Raw genomic sequence first — 23,025 nt, 5'->3', positions numbered from 1 at the left:
TGAGAGTTGGACTGTAAAGAAAGCTGAATGCAGAAAAATTGATGCTTTGGAACTGCGGTGTTGGAGAAGACTCTTGAGAGTCCCTTGGACTGCAAGGAGATCCAACCAGTCCATCCTAAAGGAGATCCAATCCTGGGTGTTCATTGGAAGGACTGATGCTGAAGCTCAAACTCCAATACTTTGGCCACCTCATGTGAAGTGTTGACTCATTGGAAAAGACCCGGATGCTGGGAGGGATTGGGGGCAGGAGGAGAAGGGGACGACAGAGGATGAGATGGCTGGATGGCATCACCGACTCGATGGACATGAGTTTGGGTAAACTCCGGGAGTTGGTGATGGACAGGGAGGCCTGGCGTGCTGCGATTCATGGGGTCGCAAAGAGTTGGACACGACTGAGCGACTGAACTGAACTGAACTGATCCTTCATGTTCTAATGGAGAACAGATAGAAATGGTTGCAACACAACATAAAAAGGCTAATCTTTGAAGCATAAAGCGTCAAAAACTTGTTTTCATTCACACTAGAAACAAAACATAGTATGGATTATCTGAGCATTTAATTACGTTCATTTTGCTTTTCAACTAATCTCAAATCAAGTCATTGTAAACAAAGATACATTGCTAATAAGTGTAGCGTTCTAACCTTCAACCTTCATCTCACGATGCTGGCTAATATATCCGTTTTCTATGTTTTTTAACTATGGATTGCTCTCTACAGTATTTCTCCTAGAGAAAATTTAGAAAAGAGGATTGATGAAATACTTTCTAGTATGCAGTCTCTGATATTTATTTCAATTTGATTTTTGATTAAATACTTTTCTATGTATTTGTTACAACATTTCCATAGGTTTCTTGTATAAACTCTTGTTTTCTGATGTATGTTCAGGGCAAAAGTCTTCCACCACTTGTTCCATCACTCTCCAGCGTGTGTTCTGAGATGTTTAGTGAGATGACCACTAAGACTAAAGGCTTTGCCACATTCTATACATTTATAAGTTTTCTCTCCAGTATGAACTCGCAAATGTGTAGTAAGAACTGAGTTCTGATGAAAGGCTTTGCCACATTCAGTGCATTTATACAGTCTCTCGCCAGTATGGATTTGCTGATGTTTAGTAAGACAATAACTGTTAATGAAGGCCTTGCTGCATTCTGTACATTTATAACGTCTGCCCCCCATAGGAATTCGGTGATGTTGAGTAAGATTTGAACTTTTAACAAAGGTTTTGCCACATTCTTTACATTTGTATGGTTTCTCCCCAGTATGGATTCGATGATGTGCAGCTAAAGTTGAACTCTGAATAAAGGTTTGGCCACATTCTGTACAATGATAAGGTCTCTCCCCAGTATGAATTCACTGATATCGAGTAAGATGTGAGCAACGGATAAAGGCTTTGTCACATTCTTTACATTTATAAGGTTCCTCTCCAGTATGCATTTGCTGATGTTGAGTAAGAGTTGAGTTCTGATGAAAGGCTTTGCCACATTCTGTACACTTATAAGGTCTCTCCCCAGTATGAATTTGCTCCTGTTGGGTAAGATGTGAGCAACAGATAAAGGCTTTGCCACATTCTGTACATGTATAAGGCTTCTCTCCAGTATGAATTCGCTGATGTTGAGTAAGATGTGAGCAACAGATAAATGCTTTGCTACATTCTGTACATTTGAGAGGTGTCCTTCCTGTATGAATTTTCCTATGTCTACTTAGATCAGATGAGTTGCTAAAGACTTTCCCACATATCTCAGAGTTGTTTTCTTTCTGTGAATTCTGAATAGTCTGCTGTTGAACAAATTCTGAAGACTGATTAGAAATTTTACCATCTTCACTACAATTGTAAGTCTTCTCTCCAGTATGAGTGTTCTTATATAAAGAGCTGACAGCTGATAAAAGATATTTCTACATTTATTACTTTTTGAATCCTTGTTTGAAGATTCAAGTCCCTGATGTTTCATAAGGTTTGAGTCTCCTTCAACCTTATACCCTCTCACTCCATCATAAATACTCTTGCAATGATTGGGGCTGAAGCTCTTACTTAAGGGTTGACTCATTTTATTACATATGGAAAGTTCTTCCACATCAACCATATCATGGGATGTATTGAACAATGATGGTTGGATTACATCTCTTCCATTATCATCATTATACATTTTGGCATGGGGAGAAAATATCTGTTGGTGGAAGAATTATGACCCCCTGCTCACGGATCCCTCAAATTGATTATATTGTGAGTTTTCCCCCTCATTTTTAAATTTCCCGTGTTCAGAGACGCTTGAATGTTTGTTTAATCTATGGCTATATTGAGTATTGTTTGAATGAGTGTTTGTAGTAGAGACTAGATTACCTTCCGGGCTTTCCACATTTCCTTTCAGAGAACACGTATGTTTCAAAAAATGCTGGAAATATTTTCTTAAAAACTTACAGTTGTCATCAGATGTTGAAGACTGAAGTAGGTGTTTTCCCCAATTTGACTTGCACTGCTCATTTCTTTTTGCAGTAATGTTTGCCTTAAGTGTAACTGTCTCAGTTTCTTTATGTCCATATAAACATCCTCTCTGTCTTTCATATGCCCTTGTATGTTCCTAGTCATTCGTTAAACGTAAATTTCTGAGGTGAAATCTTTCATATTTTCCTAGGTTTGCTTTTGGGAATACATCTTCTAAGCCTGGATTCTTTAGCATCAAATCCTGGGTATCTTGAGGAGACAAAGCTGAAAGATACCAAATAACAAGTTATTTTACCTAGTATTCTCAGTGAATATCCTTAAAGATTTAAAGAAAAGTGATGAATTCTTCGCTTATTTAAAAATTCAATAGAGACAGAAGGATCAAGATGCCAGAAGATCAGGCAGAGATAGTTCATCTCTCTCCACAAACACAATAAGAATACATCAGAAATGAAAGAATTTTCACAGAGCCCCGGGTGAACACAAGCAGAGGGCCTTGGACAATGAAAAGGTCAAGAAAGATTCCTGCTTTGACAGATAGGGCAAGAGAAAGAAGAAGGAAAAGGAACAGGACAGGAAGTGGAGCAGGACCTGGAACCTGGGGGGATCTGAAGAGAGGTCAGGTCTCCACATCCAGGCAAGGCCCTCACTGAGGGAGCCCAGCTGGGACAGAAGGGGAGCCTCATCCTCTGTGGGAAGAGAACACGGCAGCAGTCAGAGGCAGCAGGACAGAGGAGACCTGCACACGGGGTACGGCCCCAGCCCTGCCCACCCAGCCTGAGAGGGTGTCCACCACTGCAGACAAGGGCTGGGTGCTGGAATGGGGGGTCTGGAGAGCAGACCCAGGCAGAGGACTGCTCTGGGCTGTGAGGAGACATCCTGCAGGGAAGGCAGGGAGGGAGGAACTCTATAAATGGGGATGTTGTGGCGGAGGCCTGAACCACCATACAGCATAGCGCCATTGCTGAGTGATGACCAAAGAAGAACCCCACCGCAGCCTCTCTCCCCCTGTGCTGGCCCCTCCTCCCTGGCAGTAGGGAGGACCACCACCCAGTGGGCTCTATTGAGGCCCAGCCACGGCCTCCCCCATGCCCCTCCTCCACCGTCAGCAGACCCCTGTGCCCTGGGGCAGCCTCTGGAGCAGACACCTGTGGGTGGGCCACATGCTCAGATGGAGCTGAAAGCACAGCTGAGCCCCAGGGCTAAGGAAGAAAAGCTGAAGTCTCTCCTCACAGCTGCACAAACAATGCTTTTACACTACAACCGGCTTTGTCAGCTCAGCCCCTGCAGAGCATCTGAAGGACAAGGGGGACGCCCCCAGTCACAGCAGGTGTGGCTTTAGCAACTGTAGACTTCGTGGGCTCGGACATGAGAGGAGAGGGCCAGGCCAGAGTCTGAGCTGCCCCCACAGCACCACAGCGGGTCCAGCTCCATGATAAATGCGATCCTGGGCCCTGATTTCAGTGGGTCTATGCTGGTGACCTGGTAAAAACAACATCTGAGAGACCCCAGGGCTGTGTGCCGGCAAACCCATGGTTAAGGGGGGGTCAAGATCAATGCCAACACAGGGTCACATGAGACTCACACAATGTGCAAAAGGTGATGCACAGAGCACTCCCCAAGGGGAACATCCCCAGAGCAGCAATCCTCAGGGGCTTCTCTCCCTGGGGGTGTGCTCCAATCCCACCTGCCTCCACCACAGATCAGAATCACAGCAAACAACCAGATCTGGGGGCTCTGTTCCACCAACCAGGGATCAGACCCCACCACAGACAGGGCAGTGATAGCCACAGAGCAAAGGCAAACTCCCCTCAGTATCCAGGGCAGGCTCAGGTCACAATAACAGCAATCACAGTACCTATCAAGGGGATAAGAACACAAGCCTGTGGATCAACCTCACATTACAGGGGACAGACACCAGAAGGAAAAACTAGGATTCTGCAGCTTTCATAACACAGAACACAAACATAGAAAACTGCACAAAATGATCATACAAAGAAATATGCTGTAGAGGAAGGAACAAGATAAAAGCCTACAGGAACCAATAAATGAAGAGGAGATATTAGTCAGTATAATGATTAACTTTCCCCTTCAATTCAGTTTAGTTGCTCAGTCATGTCCAACTCTTTGTGACCCCGTGGACTGCAGCACCCCAGACTTCCCTGTCCATCACCAACTCCCGGACCTTGCTCAAACTCATGTTCATTGAGTTGGTGATGCCATCCAGCCATATCATCCTCTGTCGTCCCCTTCTCCTCCTGCCTTCAGTCTCTCCCAGCATTAGGGATTTTTCCAATGAGTCACTTCTTTGCATCAGGTGACCAAAGTATTGGAGCTTCAGCTTAAGCATCAGTCCTTCCAATGAATATTCAGGACTGATGTCCTTTGGCATTGACTGGTTGGATCTCCTTGCAGTCCAAGGGACTCTCAAGAGTCTTCTCCAACAACACAATTTAAAAGCATCAATTCTTTGGTGCTCAGCTTTTTTTATGGCCCAACTCTTACATCCATACAGGACTACTGAAAAATAGTGTAGCTTAACTATATGGACATTTGTCAGTAATGTCTCTGCTTTTTAATACACTGTCTAGGTTTGTCAAAGTGTTCCTTCCAAGGAGCTAGCCTCTTTTAATTTCATGACTGCAGTCACCACTTGCAGTGATTCTGGAGCCCAGGGAAAGAAACTCTCTCACTGATTCCATTGTTTTGCCATCTGTTTGCCATGAAAAGATGGGATCAGAGGCCACGATCTTACTTTTTTGAATGGTGCGCTTTAAGCCAGCTTTTTTTTATATATATATATAATTTCCATTTTATTGTCTTTTCAGAGAAACCAATATTTCTTCAGTCTTTAAGGACTTGGATCCTTACACGGGCTTTGGTGGAGGACGTGGGGCAGCACCCGCAGGTCTAAATCGGGGTGGAGGTGTTCGGTCCTTCCGGGCTTCCCGAGAGCGATTCCTAACTACCTTGCTGTGAATGGCACAACTCACACAGTAATGTAGTTTCACATACAGCTTGGGAAGCACATAGGCGTCGAAAACACTCGCTTCAGAAATGTCCCTGACGGCTGCGGCTTCTATGATGTTCCGAATGACGAACTTCTTAATGGCCTTATCCTTGGGCACGCATCGGGCACAGTTGGTGCAGCAAATAGGCTGCACGTGGCCGCGGCCCTTTTTGGCACGACCGTTGTTCCTTCTTTTCTTGGTCCTCTTCCCATTCTTCCACCGCGGTCCAGGCTTTCAACCCTCCCCGCAATCTCAGGATCGGCTCCTCTCAGTCTCCACCCGGCCCGTGCTATTCCCCACGCGTTAGCACTCACCATCTTGGAAGCGCGGAGGCCTTAAGCCAGCTTTTTCACTCTCCTCTTTCACCTTCATTAACAGGCTCTTTAGTTCCTCTTCACTTTCTGCCATAATGGCGGTGTCATCTGCATATCTAAGCTTATTGATATTTTTCCTGGCAATCTTGATTTCAGCTTGTGCTGGCAACAAACATTTTGACAAACAGTAAGTGTCTAATATTCCTTTAATCCCCTTCTTCCCACCTCTGTTCTTATTTAAGCATATTCTATTGGATATTTGAATGTAAAAATCATAAATGATATTGACATACAATGAATCAAAAGGTGAGGACATATAGGATAAATTCAGGGAGGGTGATAACACACAAGATAACCTTAATAATGCAGTAGTGCTTAAGAAATGGGACTTTAAAAATATGATGAGAAAAAAAAAAAAAATATGGTGAGAACCTAGGGAAGTCTATCAATGCTGTGTGGAGTCCTAACTGCAAGGAAATCTAAAAGAGAGTCACTATATATACATACAACTGATTCTCTTTGATGTACAGCAGGACAACATTGTAAAACAGTTATAGTCCAATAAGAACTTTTTAAAAAGATGTCTTCATATAATCTAAAAATCTTCAGAGTGAGAAACAACAATTAAAAATATGCTGGAGAATCTTCTAGGATCTCATGAGAATTGATTTAAAAACTCTTTGAGTTAACTGAATATATTAAAGTATTTTAGCATTGAAGAATTAGGGCAAATGCACTTAAGATATTTAACATGAGTTCATATAAAGAAAAGTGAAACTTGGAAGTAACCCGGAGATTTGCATTGTCCCATTTTAGGGAAAAGAAAGTGAAAGTGTTAGTCCCTCAGTCACATCCAAATTTTTGTGACCTCATGGACTGCAGACTTCCAGACTCCTCTCTCCATGAAATTTCCCACGGAAGAATACTGGAGTGAGTTCCCATTCCCTTCTCCAGGGGATCTTCCCAGTGCAGGGGTTAAAGCCAGGTCTCCTGCAATTCAGGCAGATTCTTTATCTCTGAGCCACCAGGGAAGCCCATTTTAGAGAGGTTTTGCTTTATACGCCAAAGAAGTGACCTCAGTCTAAAATCTGTCAAGTTATATCTGTAGCTTCCAGTGTTATAGGAATTATAAATCATAAAAACAAAAATCTGTCCCCAGTACTCCTAGAACCTTTGCAGTTTGTGTATAACCACACACTTCTGTCTAGAGGTAGAAACAAACTTTAAAAGCAGCATCAAAATAAATAAATAAATAAATAAATAAAAGGAGCATCATAGTTACTCAGAAATGTGCACAGTTTTATTAGGGCTCCCAAGAAATGAAACAGCAGCCAATTCATGCAAGTTGTCACAATCCAAGAACAGGATTTTAGCTCTCACTGTGAAAGAGAAAGGTAATCAACACAGAAAAATTCATGATGGTTTAAGAGAGAGAATGGGGCAGGTGACAGCTGTCTATGACATCAACAGAAATAAATCCCGACTTCTCCATGATTTCCAATGAAGCAGACCTTCCCAAACCACACGACAAAGAATGACCTCCTCACTGATACTTGGACCTCTCACCTGAGCCATCGGCTCCATCCATTCACACTTACCTGGGTATACGGCCACTGTCTTCATTCTCCTTATACTCCTGGGCTCCTTCATTTGCTCCAGAAAAGTGACAAGGTCCAGCTTAGAGCCCACAAGACCTGTTCATCACAGAAAGGAATATTGGTTTTGCCAGAGATTCATCACTTTCCAATCTAGTATGTATCTAGGTCAGGAGAGAATGCATGATAGAATGTTAAGATAGCCTAGAAAATGATTTCCTCAAATACTTTATTGAAAACACCTATAGAACACTAGGGAGGAGGAAATGGAAACCCACTCCAGTATTCTTGTCAGGAGAATCCCATGGACAGAGGAACCTGGTAGGCTAAAGTCCATGGGGTCGCGGAGAGTCGGACACGACTGAGCGACTTCACTTTCAATTTTCACTTTCATGCACTGGAGAAGGAAATGGCAACCCACTCCAGTGTTCTTTCCTGGAGAATCCCAGGGACGGGGGGGCCTGGTGGGCTGCTATCTACGGGGTCACACAAAGTCAGTCACGCCTGAAACGACTTAGCAGCAGCAGCAGCATACAATACTCACTACATAAAAATCAAATTCTGAGATTCTGGTCATGTGCTACAAGACAAAAGTAAGTAGTGGAAATTTGATTTGAAGAGGAAAGTAGCACCATTTTATACCATGGAACGTACAGAATTAGCACAAACTTAGAGGAAGCAGGCAGATTACATCAAGGAAGAAAGAAATTAGAATCATAATAAATCATCATGAAGTCTTCTTTCTAAACTCACAAATTCCCATTTTCCCATTGAAATCAGGGATCTGAAATGCTATTATAAGAAGTAGAAGATTCCAAGAGACATTCTAGAAATGCAGGAAGCAAAACCCTGACAGTAGATAAAGGATTCTGAAAGAAGTGATCCTCACCCAAAGTGGCCAAGTTCCTATAGTTCTCTAACATCACATCCCTGTACAATGCCCTTTGACCGAGGTCCAGGCATTCCCACTCCTCTTCAGTGAAATCTATGGTTACATCCTGGAATATCAGCTGTCCCTGAAATACAAAGCACATATGCCATGTGACTGTGAGAAGACTTCCTAATGTGCCCAAAGATGACAACAGCAAGTTCACACAGAACTGGTTTCGATACAGGAGAGGGTCTGGTGTTATACTATACTATGACTTTTACACAGTAATAATTTCACCATATTTCTAACCCAAGAAGAAATAAGCTATGGCCCACAAATTCAGAAACTATTCTGATCTGGAAGAAAAATCTTAAAATAATCAGATCAGCAAAGGCATATTTATTTTTGAGTGTTGTATTTGTATAACACAGAATGAATTGCCTATCACGGAAACAGGTAATATTTTTAAAAAGCATACTCTGATCCAAGAGTTCTTGAGTGGGACAAATGTGCCATTTATTTTAACAACCTTATTTTTTTTCCCTAGTATTTTTAACAAGCTTCTTTTAACTAGCAATCTTGAAAATTTTGCTTCATGAATGACCATTTTGAACAGTAAGGAAGTACAATACTAAGGTAAGCATTCATACTTACTTTTGAACTTCAAGTGTTTTACAAATTTTACAGATCTAATAGGATAACATCCTCAGCAGCAATGATCATTTTAACTATTTAGGATATAATATATATCTTTCTGAGAGTTTTTACAGAGTCTTGGATGTGCAACAGAAATAATTTAAAAGCAATAATGTTGCCCCAACTTTCTGCAAATATTTAGCAAACATTCCTTAAATAGCTTAAATTTACTTCACTTTATGTATTCTAGACTTTAGTGAATAAAACACAAACAAATACACAGGGACAACTCTAATGAAAGTTCATAGAAGTTTCTCTAATTGTGAAGAATACAAAAAACAAGAAAAATAATCAAATCATATGAACATTTTCATGCATATATATATGAAAATGGAACTATATATTCATTTCATAAAATGAAACAATCTAAGGCCATGGAAAATATGTAAGTACAATTTTCAATGGTTAGAATAAATAAAAATATTCATGAAATGATGATGTCTTTAATATATACCCTAGGTTTTGCTTGTATACACTCATGCACATAAACACACATAAGTTAAAAGCAGTCTTCTGTAAATAACACATCTTCTGGAAGAAACATTTTTAATCTACCTTTTTTTAAAATCATGTGTATTTTAGCATGTATGGTAAAACAACTATTTCGAATTGTGCATGAATGTGTTTTAAGGCACATCAATCATGTCCAACTCTTTTTGACCCCATGGGCTGTAGCCCTCCAGGTTTCTCCATCCATGGGAGTTCCCAGGCAAGAATACTGGAGTGGGTTGCCATTTCCTTCTCCAGGGGACCTTCCCAAACCAGGGATCAAACTCAGGACTCCTGCATTGGCAGACAGATTCTTTACTGCTGAGCCAACTGGGTACACTGAAAAGATTTTTTCCTCTTTAGCAACAGGAATTAAAAACACAATATGAGAAACAGTCTACATTTTATTAGCAAATATACCATGACACCTATTTAGAACACATTTCCAGACCTACGTGAAGAAACTGTAAATCTTTACTGAGAAACATAAAGTCTGAAAATCACATGTTTTACTTGGAAAATGTAGTGACATAAAGACTTCACTGACTGCAAATTCAAAACAATTGAAACTCAAAACAAACATGGATATTTCAAATGTAAGTCTCAGCTGTATCTAGGAGAGCTAACATAATTTTGAATATAAAAACCTAAAAAGCCTAAATAGAAGGAGCCTGCCAAATTACAGATGAAGCTATCACTATATCGACTAGTTGAAATTTTAAGCTAAATGAAGCAAACTAGCTACAAGGTAGCCAAAGAAGCTCACCTAAAGAGAGATTTGGACATGATTTTGAACAATAAAAGAGTAGAATGAAACGCAACATAATATTTTGTAGTCATGCAACAGGTGAGGTATTCCAAAGGAACATCAAAAATCAGAGGCGGAGAAAATATCACAGGGCATAAAGGAAAGATTAAGGTTTCAGCGTTGTGTAATAAAGAATTTAGGGGCTGGCCTGATGGTCCAGTGGTGAGAAATCTGCCTGTCAATGCAGAGGACACGGGTTCCATCCCTGGTCAGGGAAGATCCCACAAGCCTCAGAGCAACTAAGCTAGTGTGTCACAACTGCTGAAGCCCACACCCTCCAGAGCCTGGCAGGGATTAATACAATGACTGAACCCATGCCTTAGAGCCAGAGCTCCACAACAAGATAGTGGTCCCTCCTAATCACAACAGAGAAAGCCCAAGACCATCAGCAACATCCCAGCATAGCCAAAACTAAATATTAAAATTTAAAAAGAAAAACAGAATTTAGCAGGCTTTGGTTCACAGGTTCTGGAAATTTGCTTTTACTCTTGGAATCTAAGTTTTTTCACTCTTGGAATTTCCTTAGTGACTGCAGTGACTTTATTACTCTGTAGGCCCTGATAATTTATGCTAACAAGATGACTTATGTGGGCCCCTAGTTTAATAATGGGATGACTCAGGTTGTGAGGCTGGGCATTTCACAAAGACCAACAAAGTGACTAGAGGTCTGGGGATTTGAGCCAAGTGGGCTGATTAGCCCAACCTCTAACCACGGCCAACGAGAGGTGTCCTAAGGTGGAGGGTCGGATGAGGCCAGAAGCGCAGGTACATAATGGTGGGGCCAGAATGGCTGCTATCCAAGAGTCTACAAGAAATAAATGCTGGAGAGGGTGTGGAGAAAAGGGAACCCTCTTACACTGTTGGTGGGAATGCAAACTAGTACAGCCGCTATGGAGAACAGTGTGGAGATTCCTTAAAAAAACTGGAAATAGAACTGCCATATGACCCAGCAATCCCATGGTTGGGCATACACACTGAGGAAACCAGATTGGAAAGAGACACGTGTACCCCCATGTTCATCGCAGCACTGTTTATAATAGCCAGGACACGGGAGCAACCTAGATGTCTATCAGCAGACGAATGGATAAGAAAGCTGTGGTACATATACACCATGGAATATTACTCAGCCATTAAAAAGAATTCATTTGAATCAACTCTAATGAGGTGGATGAAACTGGAACCTATTATACAGAGCGAAGTAAGCCAGAAGGAAAAACACCAATAGAGTATACTAATGCATATATATGGAATTTACAAAGATGGTAATGATAACCCTGTATGTGAGACACATATGTATAGAGACACATATGTATAGAACAAAAGAGACACAGATGTATAGAACAGTCTTTTGGACTCTGTGGGAGAGGGCGAGGGTGGGATGATTTGGGAGAATGACACTGAAACTTGTATATTATCATATGTGAAACGAATCGCCAGTCCAGGTTCGATGCAAGATACAGGGTGCTTGGGGCTGGTGCACTGGGATGACCCAAAGGGATGGAATGGGGAGGGAGGTAGGAGTGGGGTTCAGGATGGGGAACACATATACATCCATGGCTGATTCATATCAATGTATGGCAAAACCAATACAATATTGTAAAGTAATTAGCCTCCAATTAAAATAAATAAATTTAAAAAAATAGAGCTTTTGTGAGCAGAGTTTTATTAAAGTGAAAAAGGGACAGAGAAGTTTCTGACATAGACATCAGAAGGAGGGCAGAGAGTGTCCCTGTTGCTAGTCTAAGCAAGGGAGCTATATACTTTTTTAATCAGTCATTACAATAAATCAAAAGAATATCTCAAGGTTGTAAAAATTTTACCAGACCCACTCCCACAATTTACATTTGAGGATAACAGGATTAGAACTTAACCAGATCCAGACCCCTTTATTGACTATGCCAAAGCCTTTGACCATGTGGATCACAACAAACTGTTGAAAATTATTCAGGAAATGGGAACACCAGACCACCTGACCTGCCTCCTGAGAAACCTGTATGCAGGTCAAGAAGCAACATTTAGAACTAGACATGGGTCAACAGACTGGTTCCAAATCGGGAAAGGAGTACTCAAGGCTGTATACTGTCACCCTGCTTATTTAACTTATATACACAGTACATCATGAAAAATGCTGGGCTGGATGAAGCACAAGCTGGAGTCAAGATTGCCAGGAGAGATATCCATAACCTCAGATATGCAGATGACACCACCCTTATGTCAGAAAGTGAAGAAGAACTAAAGACCCTCTTGATGAAACTGAAAGAGGAAACCACTACAATATTGTAAAGTAATTAGATTTCAATTAAAATAAATAAATTTTAAAAAAACTACTATGTATAAAATAGATAAGTAACAAGGATATATTGTATAGTGAAGGGAATTATACCCATTATCTTGTGATAATTTTAATGGAGTATAATCTGTAAAAATACTGAATCACTATGGTATATACCTGAAACTAATGTAATATTGTACATCAACTATACTTCAATTAAGAAAATAATGCAGAACAAAATAAATATAAGAGATGCTTTTTTTTTTTTTTTTTTTCCCTTGGAAGAGCTCAACTCAATGTAAATAAAGGTTCTTCTTTCCAGAAAAAAGAAAGAAAGAAACTGAAAGAGTAGAGTGAAAAAGTTGGTTTAAAACTCAACATTCAGAAAACTAAGATCATGTCATCTGGTCCCATCACTTCTTGACAAACAGAAGGGGAAACAATCTAAACAGTTATAGGCTTTATTTTGGGGGGGGCTCCAAAATCACTGCAGATGGCAATTGCAGCCATGAAATTAAAAGACGCTTACTCCTTGGAAGGAAAGTTATGACCAACCTACACAGCATATTAAAAAGCAGAGACATTACATTGCAAACAAAGGTCCATCTAGTCAAAACTATGGTTTTTCCAGTGGTCATGTATGGATGTGAGAGTTGGGCTATGAAGAAAGCTGAGCGCCGAAAAATTGATGTTTCTGAACTGTGGTGTTGGAGAAGACTCTTGAGAGTCCCTTGGACTGCAAGGACATCCAACCAGTCCATCCTAAAGGAGATCAGTCCTGGGTGTTCATTGGAAGGACTGATGCTGAAGCTGAAACTCGAATATTTTGGCCACCTCATGTGAAGAGTTGACTCATTGGAAAAGACCCTGATGCTGGGAGGGATTGGGGGCAGGAGGAGAAGGGGACGACAGAGGATGAGATGATTGGATGGCATCACCGACTCAATGGACATGAGTTTGAGTAAACTCCAGGAGTTGGTGATGGACAGGAGGCCTGGCGTCCTGCGGTCCATGGGGTCACAAATAGTCAGACAGGACTGAGTGACTGAACAGAACCAGACCCACTCCCATAATATAAATTCAAAGATATAAGGATTAGTCAGAACGTTTCCAGGAAGGAGAAACTGTCCTCAAGCAAGATATATTGTTGTTATATAATCCCTAGTATAGAGTTTAAACCTGGTTGTTTGTTGTTTAATCATCAGTTCTGGGCTTAAAGAAAAAGTCATGTGTCTAAAACAGACACATAAGACCAAGGAATGTAGAGGAAAAAAATTTGTTTATTCTTTCCTCCTCCTTGAGAATTCCAGACCCCTATCTCCTCTTCGAGGGTCCCAGACCCTCCCCTCCTCCTCGGGGACCCTAGAGGGGTCCTGACTAGGAATTGACTCTCACAGAGGGAGGCAGAGTACATCAAAGAAGGAAATGGTTACTAGCATCATCAACAATCCTGGAGCCTTTCTTTCTAAACTCATACATACCCATTTCCCCTAGAAAGGAAAGATTTCAAACTATTGTAGGAAGCAGAAAACTCCAAAAACATTCTAGAAATGATGGAACCAAAACCGAGTGGGTAGATAAGGGATTCTGGAATGAAGTTGTCCTCACCCAAGTAGGCCAGGTTCCTACAGTTCTCTAACATCACGTCCCTGTACAATGTCCGTTGAAAATTTTCTGAAAAACTCTGGACCACTGAGTCGAGTCACTGGGCTTCCCAGCTGGCACAGTGGTAAAGAATCTGCCTGCCAATGCCGTAGATGCAGCTTCAGTCTTGGGGTGGAGAGAATCCCCGGGACGAGGAAATGGCAACCCACTGCAGAATTCTTACCTGGAAAATTCCATGGACAGAAGAGAATTGGTTCTATGTATAATGGCATTTTTGAACTCATTTTTAAATATCTAAATTGCATCCAGGTGCTAAGTCGTCACTGCATTTCCCAACGTCGCTAAAATCCCAACACCAAACCACATCCCAGTGGAAGTGAGAATAGGAGTGACTCTCCATGCTGATCTCTCACATAAAGAATAGTTTCAACAGTTGAAAAGTCGCTGATTCATGTTGAGAATTCATCATGCTCCATAGAAAGCGAGGATGCAGACAATGGAGAAAAGGCTCTGGGACACAAGGAAGTGTCTAAAGGGCAGGTCTTCGCTATTATAAGAGGAAATGGGGAAAATAAGATGATAACAAATGCCTGGGAAGACAAATTAGGAGCACAGAACTAAAGACTTGCATATTCTCATTCCTGGCATTTCAGGAAGAAAATCAGACACAGCCCAAGACCCAGGACAGGATATTGACCTGAGAAGCTGCCATTTCCTCCTCTTCTTCCTCCTGTTCTGTCTTCTCTGAGGATGTTACACGGCAAACACACTTCTGAGTTTTGAGAAAATACCTTGGAGGGCATCAACACAGCTCTTTAACCTGCAACCACCGCTCCTACAGACAGAAGGGCCTTGGAAAGCTGAGAAGAACGACCTCTCCTGTCTGTCTCAGGAGAGGTTCAGGAACAATCATTTCCTACCTGGAGACCAGCCTGTGAACTAATTTCTTGATTGTTATCTCCCCATAGAGAGCTCCTAACACTCTGCTCACACAGACGATGTAAGCTGACTGACTTCCCTGGTTGAAGTCCAACTAGACCAACCCTGAGGCCTCTCCTCAGACTGATGCCGGGCCTCAGCTCTCACAAACGGACCAGGAGCCACGTCCTTAACCCGGCCTTTTCTTAGAATCCCCTGGAGCACGTCCTACACATCACACTTATGCTCCCACAGGACCAAAATAGAACTCTGTTGGGAGGGCATCAGTGAGGTCATTTCCTGACACTGGTCACATGATCCTGATGGGAAACCAGATGGAAACCACTTGGCTAAAGATTCTTCCTGAACCATTTCAATGAATACAAATCCCTGGTGCCCAGGTCCCCACTCCAAGAAGTTATGAATCTGCAGGTCTACAGTGGGGCCATGAAAGGAGTCATCAGCAAATCACATTTTTTCTGATGTTTCTTCCCCCAAACCAACATTCAGGAGTCCTGAGCTCACACTCACCTCACCTAAGACCTCTCTGTAAGGGAGGATTTATGGCAGGAATTTCTGAGAGAGATCATAGCTAGAATCAGGCAGAGAAAACAGGAGTATTTGCAGTTCAGCTTTTATAATTTACCCTGAGTGAAGTGCCTCAGGCTCCCTAGGCTGAGTGTGGATTAATCTATACAAACCAAGACAAAGGTTCTAGTGAGCACTGGTGTTGAATTGCTGCTGCTCAACCACAAGACGCCTGGATTCTTGGCCTTCTTAGAATTGAATCTGGGGCCAGAGATGAGGCTTGATCACTCAGAGCTTTTGTGTAATAAAGTTTTATTAAAGTATAAAAGAGATAGAGAAAGCTTCTGACATAGACATCAGAAGGGGCAGAAAGAGTGCCCCCTCACTAGTGTTAGCAAAGGAGTTATATACTTTTAATTAGCTATTACAGTGAGTCAAAACAATGTCTGGAGGTTGTAAAGACCTCACTAGACCCACACCCATAATTTACATTTTAAGACAACAGGATTAGCCAGAAAGTCTTTTTCCAGAGTCTTTCCTCAAGCAGGATAATTTGTTACATAATCCTAAGTAATGTAGAGGGGAAAAAAAAAAAAAAAAGTTTGTTCTTTCTTCCTCCTTGAGAATTCCAGATCCCTTCTCCTTGGGGAACCCTGGACTTTTGAACCTGCCTAGAAATTGAATTCCTCAGTGTGATTCAAGGGGGACCTGTGCAGTAGACCCTGGGGTTCAGCAAGACTGCTGGTCTCAAGGAAGGGGGTCATCTAGTGCAGGTGCTCACAGGGCTGGCTGGTGTGAGTTCAAGGACCTGCAGGGTGCCTGCTCCCCAGACAGATGCTTAGGAAGCAACAGCATCGAGCAGTTTAGGGAAACTGTCAACAATACTCTGCATAATCTTTATCTTAGAACCATCACAGTGTCCAAGTAGTTACAAAATGGGAGAGGAGATACAACATAGAAATGATGGAATATATCTGAAGTTATGAGAAATTTAAAGCCAGTGAGTAAACTAACTTCCACATATACCATCTCTCTCTGCTACCAAATAGTTCACTGTGGTCTCTTCACTACAACCTTAAATAAGGTGGGCAAGGTTCCTGTTGGTGGTGGGTTAACAATTCATTCATTATAATCAACCAAAACACTAAAAGCCACTCACTTTTATTAATAACCATGTATTAATTTCACATAGTTTAAATAAAACCTTTTACAATCCACGATATGATCCATAAGTAAATATAGATCCAAAGTACAGAAAAAGATATTCATTTTTTGATATAATGATGTGAGATTTGTGATTTTTACAGCTTACCAAACAAAGCCTAGGAAGCACTTAGCAAGCATGGGATACACTAATTCCATGCCTTTTCCGGGAAGGGTTTCTAATACATTTCTAGGTTATCACTGTCTTTATGTCAAAATTGTCAATAATCATGACTAGTGTTGATATTATAAAGATACATCAATATTGCAGTGAACTATCATTGTGTTCTTCTTACAAATCAAGGATATACCTATTGAAAACTTACAACCAAGTTCTGTCTTACTTTACAACATGGAAAGGTCATTGTCCATTTTACATTATGGTATCCTTCATCTTCTAATGAAGGATAGATAGAAATGGTTGCAACACAATATAAAAAGGCTAATCTTTAATAAACCGTCAAAAAACCTCAGTTTGCAAACACACTAGAAACAAAGCATAGTATGCATTACTTGAGTGCTGAATCACATTCACTTCAAATACTCTCAGTTCACGTCATTACGAACAAGCATACATACATTGCTAAGAATTGGAACATTCTAACCATCAACGTTCATCTCACGATTCATGCTAATATATCCATTTTCTATGTGTTTAACTATGGAGTACTCCTTACAGCCATTCTCCTGCAGAGAAACTTCAGAAAAACGGATTGATGAAATGCCTTCTAGTATGCAATCCCTGACATTTATTTTGATTTAACTTTTGATTAAATACCTTTCTACATATTTGGTACATCATCTCCAAAGATTTCTCATAGAAACTCTTGTGTTTTCTGATGCATGTTTAGGGCAAACCTCTTCCATCACTTATTCCATTACTAGGGTTTCTCTCCAGTGTCTTCTCAGATGTTTAGTGAGATGACCACTCTGACTAAAGGCTTTGCCACATTCTGTACATTTATAAGGTCTCTCTCCAGTATGAATTCGCTGATGTTTAGTAAACATTGCAACCAAAGGTTTTGCCACATTCAGTACATTTATAAGGTCTCTCGCCAGTATGCACTCGCTGATGTTGAATAAGAAGTGAGAGACGATGAAAGGCTTTGTTACAGTCTTTACATTTATGAGGTCTCTCTTCAGTATGGATTCGCCGATGTTGAGTAAGCATTGAGTTGTAAGCAAAGGCTTTGCCACATTCAGTACATGAATATGGTCTCTCTCCAGCATGCATTCGCTGATGTTCAGTAAGACTAGAACGCTTAATAAAAGCCTTGCCACATTCTGTACATTGATAGCATCTATCCCCAGTATGAATTCGGTGATGCTGAGAAAGGTCCGAACTCGTAATAAAGGCTTTGCCACATTCTTTATATTTGTATGGTTTCTCCCCAGTATGGATTTGATGATGTACAACTTTGAATGACAAATAAAGGTTTGGCTACACTCTGCACAATGATAATTTTTCTCTCCAGTATGAATTTGCTGATGTTGTGTAAAAAGTGAGCAACGCATAAAGGCTTTGCCACATTCTTTACATTTATAAGGCTTCTCTCCAGTATGAATTTGCTGATGTTGGGTAGGATGTGAGCAGTGGATAAAGGCTTTGTAACATTCTTTACATTTATAAGGTCTCTCCCCAGAATGAATCCGCTGATGTCTGGTAAGAAGTGAGCGATGATGAAAGGCTTTGTTACATTCTTTACATTTATAAGGCTGCTCTCCAGTATGAATTCGCTGATGTTCTGTTTGTTGTGAGTAACAGATAAAGGCTTTGCTATATTCTGTACATTTATAATGTTTCTCTCCAGTATGAATTCGTTGATGTTGAATAACACTTGAATTGTAAGTAAAGGCTTTGCCACATTCTGTACACTTATAAGGTTTCTCTCCAGTGTGACTTTGCTGATGTTGAGTAAGAACTGAGTGACAATTAAATGCTTTGCTACATTCTGTACATTTGAAAGGTTTCCTTCCTATATGAATTTTCCTATGTTTACTTAGATTGGATGGCTTACTAAAGACTTTCCCACATATCTTATACTTGTTTTCTTTCTGTGGATTCTGAACAGTTTGCTGTTGAAAAATTTCTGAAGACTGATTAGAAACCTTACCATATTCAGTACAAGTCCTCTCTTCAGTGCAAGTACTCTTATCGAAAGAAAAACCTGACATTTGATAAATGGTATTTCCATATTTATTACTCTTAGATTCCTTTTTTGAAGATTCGGGTCCCTGATGTTTCATAAGGTTTGAGTCTCCTTCAACCGTATACCCAGGTTCATTGTCTGAATACCTTCTCAGTCCACCAGAAATACTTTTGTAATTATTGGAGCTGGAGCTCTTACTTAAGGTCTGACTCATTTTATTAGACATACAACGTTGTTGTGTATCAACCACATCACAATATGTATTGAACAATGACGGTTGCATTACATCTCTTCCATTATCATCAACATTATACATCTTGGAATGCAGAGAAAATATTTGTTGGGGGAAGAATAATGACTTCCTGGTCATGGATCCCTCAAATTGATTAGATTGTGAGTTTTCCCACTCATTGTTAAATTGTAGGTGTTCAGACATGATTGAATGTATGTTTAGTTGAAGCCTATGTTCAGAATTGTCTGAATGAGTATTTGCGGTAGAGACTAGATTACCTTTCAGATTTTCCACGTTTCCTTTCAGAGAACATGTATGTTTCAAAAAAGGATGGAAATCTTTTCTTAAACACTTATACGTCTCGGCAGATGTTGAAGACTGAAGTTGGTCTTTTTCCCAATTTGACTCACGTTGTTCATTTCTTTTAGCAGTAATGTTAGCATTATGTGTAACTGTCTCCATTTCTTTATAGCCATGTAAACATCCTCTCTGTCTTTCATATACACCCGTATATTCCCAGTCTTTCATTACATTTAAGTTTCTGAGGTGAAATGTTTGATATATTCCTAGGTTTCCTTTTGGGAATACATCTTCTAAAGCTGGATTCTTCGGTATTAAATCCTGGGTATCTTGTGGAGACATAGCTGAAAGATATCAAATAACAAGTAATTTTCTGTGCTATTCTCAGTAAATATCTTTAAAGTTTTAGAGAAAATTGATGATCATAGCTAGTTTAAAAATAAAATAGAGACAGAAGCATCAAGATGCCAGAGGATTAGGCAGATGTGGAGACCATCTCTCTCTCCACAAATGAATGAGAAATGGAACAATTCTCACAGAGCCCAGCTGAACACTAGCAGAGGCCCTTGGAAGTCTAAAAGGACAAGAAAGATTACTTCTGAGGCAGGTAGGACAAAAGAAAGAGGAAGGAAGAGGAAGAGGAGAGGAAGTGGGATGGGGCCTGCAACACTGCAGGGAGATGAAAGTGAGAAGAGGTCTCCACATCTGGGGAAGCCCCTCGTCGGGCACTCAGTTTGGACAGGAGAGCCTCATTCTCTGTGGAAGAGAACATGGCAACCCGCGTGTGGCAGCAGGACAGAGAGAGACCTGCACACGGGGTCCTGACCCCTGCCCTGCCCACCCAGCCTGAGAGGCAGGTCCACCACTGCAGACAAGGGCTGGGTGCTGGAATGTGGGGTTCGGACAGCAGACCCGAGCAGAGGATTGAGGTTGGCTGTGAGGAAACATCCTGAAGGGCTGGGACTGTGGGAGGAGCTCTGAAAACGGGATGCTTGTGGTGGAAGCCTGAACCACTATAGAGACAGTGTCATTGTTGAGTGATGCCCAGAGAAGAAGCCCATTGCATCCCTTGTCCCTTGTGCCGGCCCCTCCTCACCAAGGACTATGAAGAACTCCACCCATGTAGTCTTTGAGCCCCCAGCCACAGCCTCGCCCATCAGCCTCCTCCACAATCAGCAGACTCCTGTGCTCTGGGGCAGCTCAGGAGCAGACACCTGTGAGTTGCCCACACGCGAAGATGGACCTGAAAGCACAGCTGAGCCCCAGGGATGAACAAGAAAAGCTGATACCTCTCCCTGCAGCAACAGAAGCCACGGTCTCACACCCACGACCGGCTGTGTAACCTCAGCCCCTACAGAGGATCTGAATCACCTACCAGCGCTCTCTCAGTCAAGGCAGGGGCAGCTCTAGCTGCTGTAGACTCTGTGGGCTCCCACACAAGGGGGCTGGGCCAGGACAGAGCCTGAGCTGCCCCAGAGCACCACAGCAGGTCCAGCTCCATGCTGAATGCAATCCCAGGACCTGACTTCACTGAATCTATGCCGGTGACCTTGTGAAAACAACATCTGTGAACATCTAGGGCCATGTGCCATCATGCCCGTGGTTAAGGTGGGGCCAAGAGCAGTGCCTACACTACATGACATGAGAGCCTGCAGAACGCATGGGAGGGGAACCAGAGCACACCCTGAGTGAACATACCCAGAGGAGTAATACTCAGCGACTTTTCTCCGCGTGCGGGTGCTCCAGTCCCACCTGCCTCGCAACGCAGATCAGAATCACAGCTAGAACTCAGATCGGGGGGCTCTATTCCACCACGCAGGGAGCAGGCACCACCAGAGAGAGGGCAGTAACAACCACGGAACAATGGGGAAACAGCCCTGAATATCCACAGCAGGCTCTGGTCACAGTTAACAGCAATCAAAGCCCAGATCAAGAGAGGATGAGGGCACAAACCTCTGGACCAACCTTACCCACCAAGGTGCAGACACGAGAAGGAAGACTGACTAGGTTCCTGTAGCCTTCAAAACAGAGACCACAGACAGAAAGCTAGGCAAAATGAGATGACAAACAAATAGGTTATAGAGGAACAAGCAAGAAAAAAATCTCCAAGGACCACTAAATGAAGAAAAGTTAGGCAATCTAATGTTTCTTGTTGCTTTTAGTCATCTTAAGTAGAGACACCAAATATTTTCATAAATCCTAGGTGCCTAATCGACTTCTTGCCACACACACTTCTGAGAATGTTCTATTAGATCTTTCTTTAAAAATCATAAATGATAGTGACAGAGAACTAATCAGAAACTGAGGACACATAAGACAATGTCCAAGGAAGCTGAAACAAATAAGATAAACTTAATAAAGTACTAGTTTTAAGAAATTACGGGATGGACCTAAATGAAGCAGAAGATATTAAGAGAAGTTGGCAAGAATACATGGAAGAACTATACAAAAAAGATCTTAATGACTGAGATAACCACGATGGTCTGATCACTCACCTAGTAACAGATATCCTGGTTGCCAAAGTTAAGTCAGCCTTAGAAGGCATGACTACCAACAAAGCTAGTGGAGGTGCAAGCTAGTGGAGGTGATGGAACTCCAGCTGAGCTATTCCATGTCCTACCACACACCTCTGTCTAGAGGTAGAAACAAACTTTAAAAGGAGCATCATAGTTACTCTGAAATGTGCAGATTTATTAGGGCTCCCAAGAAATGAAATAGCAACCAATTCATGCAAGTTGTCACAATCCAAGAAGAGCATTTTAGTTCTCACTGTGAATGAGAAAGGTAATCAACACAGAAAAATTCATGATGGTTTAACAGAGAGTATGGGGCAGGTGACAGCTGTCTATGACACCAACAGAAATAAATCCAGACTTCTCCAAAATGATTTCCAATGAAGCAGACCTTCCCAAACCACACGACAAAGAATGACCTCCTCACTGATACCTGGACCTCTCACCTGAGCCATTGGCTCCATCCATTCACACATACCTGGGTATACGGCCACTGTCTTCGTTCTCCTTATACTCCTGGGCTCCTTCATTTGCTCCAGAAAAGTGACAAGGTTTGGCTGAGAAACCACAAGACCTGTTTATCAGTAAGGAATATTGGTTTTGCCAGAGATTCATCACTTTCCAATCTAGTATGTGTCCAGGTGAGGAGAGAATGAATGATAGAAAGTTAAGACAGCCTAGAAAATTATTTCCTCAAATACTTTTTGAAAGCACCTATAGAACACTAGGGAGGAGGAAATGGCAACCCACTCCAGTACTCTTTCCTGGAGAATCCCAGGGACGGGGGAGCCTGGTGGGCTGCCATCTATGGGGTTGCACAGAGTCAGTCACGACTGAAGTGACTTAGCGGCAGCAGTAGCATACAACACTCACTACATAAAAATCAAATTCTGAGATTCTGGTCACATACTACAAGGCAAAAGTAAGTAGTGGAAATTTGATTTGAAGAGGAAGGTAGCACCATTTTATACCACAGAACTTACAGAATTAACACTAACTTAGAGAAAGCAGGCAGATTATATCAAGGAACAAATAAATTAGAATCATAATAAATCATCATGAAGTCTTCCTTCTAAACTC

At 41.6% G+C, this 23,025-nt stretch overlaps 2 protein-coding genes and 1 pseudogene across 6 annotated transcripts in view; all 3 read right to left on the bottom strand.

Annotated features, from left to right (window-relative positions):
* LOC122420166 (zinc finger protein 345-like) overlaps positions 1 to 23,025 on the bottom strand; it is a 59,416-nt gene that overhangs the window by 31,716 nt on the left and 4,675 nt on the right. The window lies entirely within an intron of this gene.
* LOC122421242 lies at positions 305 to 2,356 on the bottom strand (annotated as a pseudogene).
* Positions 5,241 to 21,270, bottom strand: LOC122420221 (40S ribosomal protein S26-like). Of its 2 annotated transcripts, none has more exons than XM_043435125.1 (3): positions 21,266 to 21,270; positions 5,766 to 5,785; positions 5,241 to 5,652 (listed from the first exon to the last, which is right to left on the bottom strand). In XM_043435125.1, the coding sequence occupies exons 2-3, from the start codon at positions 5,766 to 5,768 to the stop codon at positions 5,308 to 5,310; spliced, it is 348 nt and encodes a 115-aa protein (XP_043291060.1). In that variant the 5' UTR covers positions 5,769 to 5,785; positions 21,266 to 21,270; the 3' UTR covers positions 5,241 to 5,307. The 2 variants fall into 2 exon arrangements, with proteins under 2 accessions (XP_043291060.1, XP_043291061.1); XM_043435126.1 differs by lacking the exon at positions 21,266 to 21,270 and adding an exon at positions 10,945 to 10,950.

Source organism: Cervus canadensis, chromosome 18, assembly GCF_019320065.1.
Source record: "Cervus canadensis isolate Bull #8, Minnesota chromosome 18, ASM1932006v1, whole genome shotgun sequence".
In the NCBI taxonomy this organism is placed as follows: domain Eukaryota; kingdom Metazoa; phylum Chordata; class Mammalia; order Artiodactyla; family Cervidae; genus Cervus; species Cervus canadensis.
The sequence above is the reverse complement of the archived record's forward strand: the minus strand, read 5'-3'. Positions and strand labels throughout refer to the sequence as shown.